This window comes from Humulus lupulus, chromosome X, assembly GCF_963169125.1.
Source record: "Humulus lupulus chromosome X, drHumLupu1.1, whole genome shotgun sequence".
NCBI lineage: Eukaryota > Viridiplantae > Streptophyta > Magnoliopsida > Rosales > Cannabaceae > Humulus > Humulus lupulus.
Window position 1 is genome coordinate 3,617,099 of NC_084802.1, and position 8,596 is coordinate 3,625,694.

Below are 8,596 nucleotides of genomic sequence, written 5' to 3' on the forward strand. Positions count from 1 at the left end.
AATACCATATTAGAATATGGAAAATGGTGCATAGTAGGAATTATGAATTTCTATCTCAAAATCAATTAATGATGAATAGAGTAAACTGTATTGTTGAATGTAACCACACAATTCCATAATTGTGAAATATTTTTCTCTCATAGTAAGAGTGTGTTATAGTCCCAATCCTATAATTAATTGAATTGTGTACAGTGGGTGACGATAATTTAATTTTTAACACTACCTGCCACATGTTTTTTTCGTGTCTATATTTTATTTTATTTATTTATTTTAATTTTTAATTATTCTCTGCTCTTCTTCTCCGACGAGATTCATGTCCACAAAATTCGTTGACCGTTTTATCCTTTTGCTCTAATTCTCTCTCTCTCTCTATCTGAAACTTCCATGTCCGAATCTCTCTTTCCATGGCTACTAATTTGCTGACACTTCATTCTTTGCCTCAGCCAAAGCATAGCTTTGGTCTCAGTAACAAAGTCGCCAATGTCGATCGATTTTTCGCCTTCGGCCCTCACCACCTCCCTCAACGGCGGCGCAAAGAGTTTAACCTCAATCGACGGCTTCGTTTTCCTCCGGCGACCGGAAAGCCTGCCTTTGGTATTATCTCTAGCTCGCTTCAAGCGCAGACGCCAGTTGAGATTGAGAATGCCGTGTCCGTTCAAGAACCTTCTGGTGAGACGTCGGTTCTGCTCGATGTGTCCGGGATGATGTGCGGAGGTTGCGTATCCCGAGTTAGGTCGTTGCTTTCGTCGGACGAACGAGTCGACTCGGTTGCGGTCAACATGTTGACTGAGACGGCGGCGATCAAGCTGAAAGCGGAGGTTGCGGTGGAGGCTGGGAGTGTGGCGGAGAGCTTGGCGAGGAGGTTGACGGAGTGTGGATTCTCGTCGAAGAGGAGGGAATCGGGAATGGGAGTGGCGGAGAATGTGAGGAAGTGGAAGGAGATGTTGAAGAAGAAGGATGAAATGCTTGTTCGGAGTCGGAATCGGGTGGCTTTTGCTTGGACTTTAGTGGCCTTGTGCTGCGGCTCGCACGGCTCGCACATATTACATTCGCTTGGAATTCATGTAGCCCATGGTAATGGTGTTCTTGTTTATCTTGTTTTCTTTATATCTTTTTCAACATATGACTGGTTTAGTACCTTAAATGGCGGGTAATTTGCTAAAATAACACTATGAAAGTTTGAAATTTAGCAAAAATAACTTCACTGATTTCGAGCCAATATCACTCGGTGTAAATTTATGGTCGGTTGAAGGACCATGAATAATGGTTGTTTTGCAAATAAAGTTAGACTCGTAATTAGCTTTGCAAGTTAAAGCTATTATAATCTGGGAGATTAAGTTACTTCCTAAATGTGAATACCCATTTGCTTGTTTAGTAGCTTACATTCTTTTCAGAAGAAATAGGGGAAATAAAATAAACCAAAAGTTCACTACAGTGCATATGGCCAATTACTAATCTGTTAAAGTTTTCTTTGTCTGATCTTTGTTGGGTCAGGATCGTTTTTCGAGCTTCTTCACAATTCCTATCTGAAGGGTGGTTTGGCTTTGGGCGCTTTGTTGGGACCTGGACGAGGTTTGTTGGACTCCTTTTCCTATGTTGGTCTTACCCCAATGCCTATTTCATTAGTAACATGCTTTTAATGGAATGATCAATGATATGAATATAATCATTGAATGGTTTATCGATTCGTTTGGATATGTTCAACGTGCTTTATCTTGTTTAAATATATTTATACTTTTATGTTCTTTATTTAAATAGATTTGTAAATGGTTATTTTTATCTATTTTGATACATTCTTTCCAGCACAATGATTAGATGATCTTAAAACCAATCCTAATATGCTTTGTGATCTAAGTAATTTAAATTACATTTCAGACCTGCTTTTTGATGGTCTAAGGGCATTATGGAAGGGGTCCCCGAACATGAATTCTCTCGTGGGATTTGGATCTTTGGCTGCATTTTTCATTAGTGCGGTAGGGAATATGATAAGGAGTTTTTGTTTTCATTTCTTTGTTTGTGTTATTTTGTTTTTGGCTTTAGTGTTTTATTCGTCAATTCTATGCTGCTGCAGGTGTCCCTTCTTTATCCCGAGCTCCAGTGGAATGCAACATTCTTTGATGAGCCGGTGATTTTTTTGAATTCTCTTTTTCCATTTTCTCTTGAGAAAAATAATATATTAGAAATTCATTAATACTTTTATGGCTGACTAGGCTTATTTATAACCACCCTATCAAATATTGGCTTGTCTGACATGATGAAAGAAATTAAGTCAGTTCTTCTCATGCAAGCATTATCATTGTAAATATTATTTTGTTTGAAAGACTAAACAAAAAAATTTTAAAAACATTTGAGTCAATGAGATTGCCTCACTCTTATTTACCGTCATAATTTAGCAGATGCAACTTTGGTCTTTTGGGTTAATGGTGCATTTCTCACATAAACTCCTTTTTTTAGCATGCAGGTCATGCTTCTTGGTTTTGTTCTCCTAGGACGTTCTCTTGAAGAGAGAGCAAGAATCAAAGCATCAAGTGATATGAATGAACTATTAGTAAGTTAATCTTTTTCATGTCCGTGATTCGAACATGTGAATTATGCAGATGAATTTATGGTTACAGGTCACTCAATAATTTGTTTGCTTGTTCCTGCTATTTTTGCAGTCACTAATATCCACTCAGTCAAGGCTTGTAATTACTTCTTCAGGAAGTGAGCCCTCCACCAAAAATGTACTTTGCTCTGATTCAATTTGTGTTGAAGTCCCAACTGATGATGTTCGTGTTGGAGACTCGGTATTGGTTCTGCCTGGGGAAACCATTCCCGTAGATGTAAGAAGTTTGAGTCATGGACTTTCTACTTATTGTTATTAATATTTTCATTTGTTACTTTAAGCCATCAATGATGTGAGCCATAGATTGTGGGAACTTGGAAGTAAGCAATACTTGTGAAATTGTTGTTAAAGTTGGTCCGAATGCTCACATTTAGCTTTATGCTCACAGTTAAGAAAATAATATATTTTCCATACTATTGTTATGTTTATGAAACCAAAAAATTATTGACATTGGCTTTCTGTTCACTGTTTACTGTTTGCACAGGGAACGGTGCTTGCTGGAAGAAGTGTTGTGGATGAATCCATGCTTACTGGAGAATCACTTCCTGTATTTAAGGAAGAAGGTCTTTCTGTATCTGCTGGAACCATAAACTGGGTATGATTATGTTGTCTTGATCCTGGAGAGTGCAATATAATTTTGATAAGTTGTTTTATGTCCGTGGTTCTCTTTCTTCCTAATTTAAGCAAATAAAATTCTGATACAGCCACAAGTGCTTTAATTTGAAAACAGTGATAATCATTCCAATTTTGGTTTTGTTGTGAGACATCTAAAATATTAGGGTGATTGTTCAAAATTGTACTGTGGCATGCAATTTTCTTTGCTAGGCTTTAGGAGAGGCTAGTCTACATTCAAATTCCATGAAAGAAGAGTTTTTATCTTTTCCCAGGAGTTATATATAATTTGATTTATATATTTTTGCCAAGTTTAAAGAGTGGAAATTGTTTATGAATTCCAGGATGGTCCTTTAAGAATTGAAGCAACCTCAACCGGGACCAACTCCACAATATCCAAGATTGTCCGCATGGTTAGTGATCTACTTTCATTGATGACACTAAAGTCTAGCATGTAAATGTGATGGAAGTGAACCTACATTTTTCTGATCATCTTACGGTGACTTTTTGAGTATATGCAAGCTAATAATGATTAATGAGTGGTATTTGCATCTGTAAATCAAGGACAACTTTCTTTTTCCTTTGGAAGTAGTTAACTCACAGATATTTTGCCAAAGAATTCACAATTTGTTCCTTTCTAAGTTACCATACCACCCTTACACATACTAAGCGAGTACCTTATATTTTCTACTCATTTGATGATGGAAAAGAAAACAATGCGTACAAAATTTTGTAAGTAAGAAATCCTATCCCACCTCAGACCTTATTGCGTTTCTTTGTATTGTGTAAGTAGTCAAATCATACATATGCAAATGGTGACTGAGATTTATGAAGTCCTATTGAACAACAAAACATTGAATGGATTGATTCTAGTAGACTTTCTACATTTGAAAATTTATGTATACAAGAATAGAATAGTTTGCAAATGCTGTAGCTTGTACCGTGTTACAATACTCCACATTTTAATTTTCAGGTTGAAGATGCTCAAGGCCATGAAGCACCAATACAACGGTTGGCTGATAAAATAGCTGGGCCATTTGTATACAGTGTAATGACTTTGTCAGCCGCAACATTTGCATTTTGGTAGGTCTTCATTCTATTTCCATGTTCACCTGGCAGTTTTGTGTTCATATCTTAAAAACAAAAGTAGTTATGATTTAAAACTTATGAATAATTTCTAATTTTTCAATCTCAATATGTTCTTTGGTTCTGAATGGGAGACATGGATTAGGGCGTATGCATTTTCTTCTTTGAGATTCGAAGCTTTAGTTGCTAAGATGTATATACTTTACAATGTAATTTGTATATCAAGGAAAAGAAAGAAAAAGAAGAAGATGACCTATGGTTCCCCATTTTGTTTTTTCAATTCCACTTGTTGAGCTTTATATTCGTGTCTTAGGTACTATGTTGGAAGTCAAGCATTCCCAGATGTTCTGCTCAACGATATTGCTGGACCAGATGGTGATCCATTGCTTTTGAGCATGAAACTTGCAGTGGACGTTTTGGTAAGTCAAAGTAACTTTCTCCTTTCCATTGTATGATCTGAGTTTTTTATATAGACTAAATGGTTTGTAGATATATAGTGAAAATTTTCATGAGTTAGATTATAATGAAAAGTTTCTTCTGTTTTCTTTTTTTTATTCCTTTTGATACAGGTGGTTTCCTGCCCGTGTGCCCTAGGTCTTGCCACACCAACAGCTATCCTAGTTGGCACCTCTCTTGGTACTACTATTTTACCACATTTTCCTTTGAGGTTGTGTCATGTTTGATTGAAATAAATTTGCAAATCTGTACCTAGTCTGTGGTTAGGGCTTGAGCTCGGTCATTGAACATGGTTATAACTGTGATTGAGATGTTTATTTAAACATGTCTGATTGTATTGAGCATATCTGTGATAAATAGTTTATGCTTGTCTGTTTTATCTGATTGAAAGGATTGATATGGAGTTGAGCTGAGGATCCTTATCACCAGAAAGTTAAACTGAGTTGCTGTTATCTTGATATGACAATTTTTTTTGCATAACTATCATCTTCTATTTCAAATAGTATTTCTTCCCTAGAAATAATTCCTTATGTGAAGGACTTTTTTTTTTTTTTCGTCGCTTGAATGCTTATAACCTCGGCCTTAGAAATGTAATTATAGTCAAATGTTGATCCATGATCATGTATTCTAAGATTATTCACTAGAACATGAGATCAGCAGTTGAAAAACATTCTATTTGACTAGGCTTTTAACCAGCTTTAATTTCTAGTTGTGTGACTGTGGAAGATGTTGAATTTAAAATTATTTACTTATCCTCATAATGTCCAATAAAAATGTGCAGGAGCAAGACAAGGACTTCTGATTAGAGGGGGAGATGTATTGGAACGCTTGGCCGGCATAGACTATATCGCTTTGGACAAGGTATGCGTGATTCTTGCTTCCTCTCTCTGTTCCCTTCCACGTATAATCAGGAATGATCTCTTTAAAATAAAATTTGTTGAATAAAATGATCATTGCATTGTTAGCTTATTGGTTCTATTATCTACAAGCTCACCCAATCTCTCTCTACTTCCAGACAGGAACTCTTACAGAGGGTAAACCTACTGTTTCTGCTGTGGCTTCTTTGGCTTACGAAGACTCAGAAATTCTTCAAATTGCTGCTGCTGTAGAGTATACAGCTTCACATCCAATTGCCAAGGCCATCACCAACCAAGCAGAATTGTTGGGTCTGACTATCCCTATGACAAAAGGCCAATTGGTAGAGCCTGGTTTTGGAACCTTAGCTGAAGTAGATGGGCGTTTGGTTGCAATTGGTAGTTTAGAATGGGTTTGTGAACGATTCCAAACTAAAACAGATATGTCGGACATTATGAATTTGGAGCATTCCATCCACCAAGCATCCAAAGGAGTAACATTTTCAGATTACTCGAAAACAGTTGTTTATGTTGGTCGTGAAGGGGAAGGCATCATCGGTGCTATTGCAGTATCAGACAATTTGCGCCGTGATGCTAAATTCACTCTAAGCAGGTAATTTCCATTTACTTGTGAATTGGGTGCTCTTAGTCCATCTTTTTTATTATCTAGTATTTGCTTGCATATATCGTCTAACTCGAATATCAACTTTTCCTTGTCTTGCCGCTTTGATTAAGGCTCCGGCAGAAGGGTATCAAAACTTTACTCTTATCTGGGGACAGGGAAGAAGCAGTTGCAACTATAGCCAAGGCAGTTGGAATAGATAATGAATCTATCAATGCTTCCTTGACTCCACAGAAGAAATCAGAAATTATCTCCACCCTTAAAACTGGGGGACATAGCATTGCCATGGTATCGATTAAATTCATTTTCATTTGTTATTTTTCTGAATAAGATTATCTAAACTGACCTAGAATATTGGTTAGTGAAAAACTCTGTAATTTACAAGTTCTAGTTTCTTTAAGGTAGGTGATGGCATAAATGATGCACCATCTTTGGCTCTTGCCGATGTTGGCATTGCTCTGCGGATTGAAGCTCAAGAAAACGCAGCCTCCAACGCTGCATCAATTATACTCCTCGGAAACAAACTATCACAAGTACGTTATTATCCGATCTCATGAATTGCTTTCTTTTACAAAACCATATCCATTATCCGATCAATTAGGACTCACAACTGACCTGCATCTTCCGATACCAACGAACACGAACCACAGCTTGTGTACCCTTTGTAAACTTGTCAATATTACAGTTCTCACTGGAGCCCTGTTTCTGGCAGGTTGTAGATGCTTTGGAACTTTCTCAGGCAACAATGTCAAAAGTATACCAAAATCTCGCATGGGCAATAGCATACAATTTAGTCGCCATTCCTATTGCCGCTGGAGTATTGCTACCCAAATTCGATTTCGCCATGACACCATCACTCTCAGGTAATTAATAATAATAGCATTTATTCATGAATTTATTTTCTCAATACCCAAGTGGGGTAGCTCAAATGGTCATATATTTGCTGTTCTGACATGAGTGAGCCTCAATACTAAGTAGCATGACATTATTTTATTATTATATATAAAATGATTTGGGTCCCTTTTGTATAGAAAAAAAGCAACATTTTTCTAAATTTAAGGCCTTATGTGCGGGTCTGGTCCGTCTCAAGGGTGGAGCTTGTACAAAATTTTGATCTTCAAATATTGCAAGGTTACGTGGGAGAGTCTAATTTAATATATATATATATATACACACACACACATTTACAGTGATTCTTTACTTAAAAATAACTTTTTTACGATTCTCATTAAAAATGATATTTTTTACTACATTTTTATGGTTTTGATATATGTAGTTGATGTTTGGTAGATATTGGATATATGTTGCGTATATTTTGTTCAAAACCAAATTTTTGTAATAAAAAACCTTTTTCTAAAAAAAAAAACTTTCAAAAACCATAAAAAAGTTATAAAAATATAATAATTTTTGAGAAAATCTCAGTATATTTTGTCATTGAGAATGAAAATGAAAGCTTTAATTTCAATTCCCATCCTTACCAACTAACCAAGTGTACAGAAACTTTCCAATACCTGGTTGTTGACTCAAATTCTTGGCTTGACAGGTGGTCTAATGGCACTAAGCTCAATATTTGTAGTTACAAATTCATTGCTTCTACAGCTCCACGGGTCTTCTGACCAGACAAGAGAAGTTAACCCAAAATAATGGACTAATATTATTTTCAGAACATTAAGATATATATATATATATATGAAATAATCACAATATGTGACTTTTAGAATCTTTCATTGCTTTCCCACTAAATTTTGTAAATATCGATAATAGTGTCACTTATTTGATAGAACTTGTAATGAGAGAAAGAGACCAAGCCAAAAGCCAAAGCTAATATTAAGATAAGGTTGAAAAATAACTTCTTTTTTCAAACCCCAAATAATGAGCTACCTCAGTGTTCTATGGCCCCATTCTTTCATTGCCTTAATGACTACTATCAATACAAAAGTATACAATATATACATACAGTGGGGGCTATATCTATATCTATATCTGTGTTTGTGTATTTTTCTGTGTCGAAAAATCAAAATAATTCATCAGAATTGTGAGCCTTGCATAAATATCAGGTGGGGATTCTCTCCTCATTATGATCTTTTGGTTGGAATTGGTGAGTTTTTAAATGATTTTACCCATTTTTCTTCTTCATTATTTCCAAAACTTTTAGACAAATGAATTACATTAAGGAATTGTGAAGAAATAAATTAATATTTATGGTTGGTATAAATAAACAAACAACATTCATATTTTCATATATTGTGTATTTAAGGAATTATCTGTTTTTTGTTTTTGTGAAAGAGCTTTCTCATTAAATCAAGTCTGTCTCTGTCCTCTTCAACTCAAAATAAACAAAATTGGGCAAGGAAACAAACA

At 35.6% G+C, this 8,596-nt stretch overlaps 1 protein-coding gene across 1 annotated transcript; it reads left to right on the forward strand.

Moving 5' to 3' along the window:
• The first annotated feature begins 282 nt into the window (after nucleotides 1-282).
• LOC133804958 (copper-transporting ATPase PAA2, chloroplastic) lies at nucleotides 283-8,189 on the forward strand. Its single transcript, XM_062243061.1, has 17 exons — nucleotides 283-1,074; nucleotides 1,495-1,572; nucleotides 1,876-1,973; nucleotides 2,072-2,125; nucleotides 2,462-2,548; nucleotides 2,658-2,822; nucleotides 3,090-3,200; nucleotides 3,562-3,630; nucleotides 4,191-4,300; nucleotides 4,617-4,722; nucleotides 4,873-4,939; nucleotides 5,541-5,620; nucleotides 5,775-6,226; nucleotides 6,349-6,523; nucleotides 6,637-6,768; nucleotides 6,948-7,098; nucleotides 7,779-8,189. Exons 1-17 carry the CDS (start codon nucleotides 405-407, stop codon nucleotides 7,877-7,879), a joined length of 2,706 nt encoding a protein of 901 aa, XP_062099045.1. The 5' UTR covers nucleotides 283-404; the 3' UTR covers nucleotides 7,880-8,189.
• Nucleotides 8,190-8,596: the final 407 nt, after the last annotated feature.

Excerpts from the sequence above, each read along its gene's own strand:
- LOC133804958 (XM_062243061.1), top strand. The coding sequence starts at position 405 with ATGGCTACTAATTTGCTGACACTTCATTCTTTGCCTCAGCCAAAGCAT. Across the intron at positions 2,126-2,461 it reads CAACATTCTTTGATGAGCCG|GTCATGCTTCTTGGTTTTGT; the intron begins GTGATTTTTTTG and ends TTTAGCATGCAG. Across the intron at positions 3,201-3,561 it reads CTGCTGGAACCATAAACTGG|GATGGTCCTTTAAGAATTGA; the intron begins GTATGATTATGT and ends TATGAATTCCAG.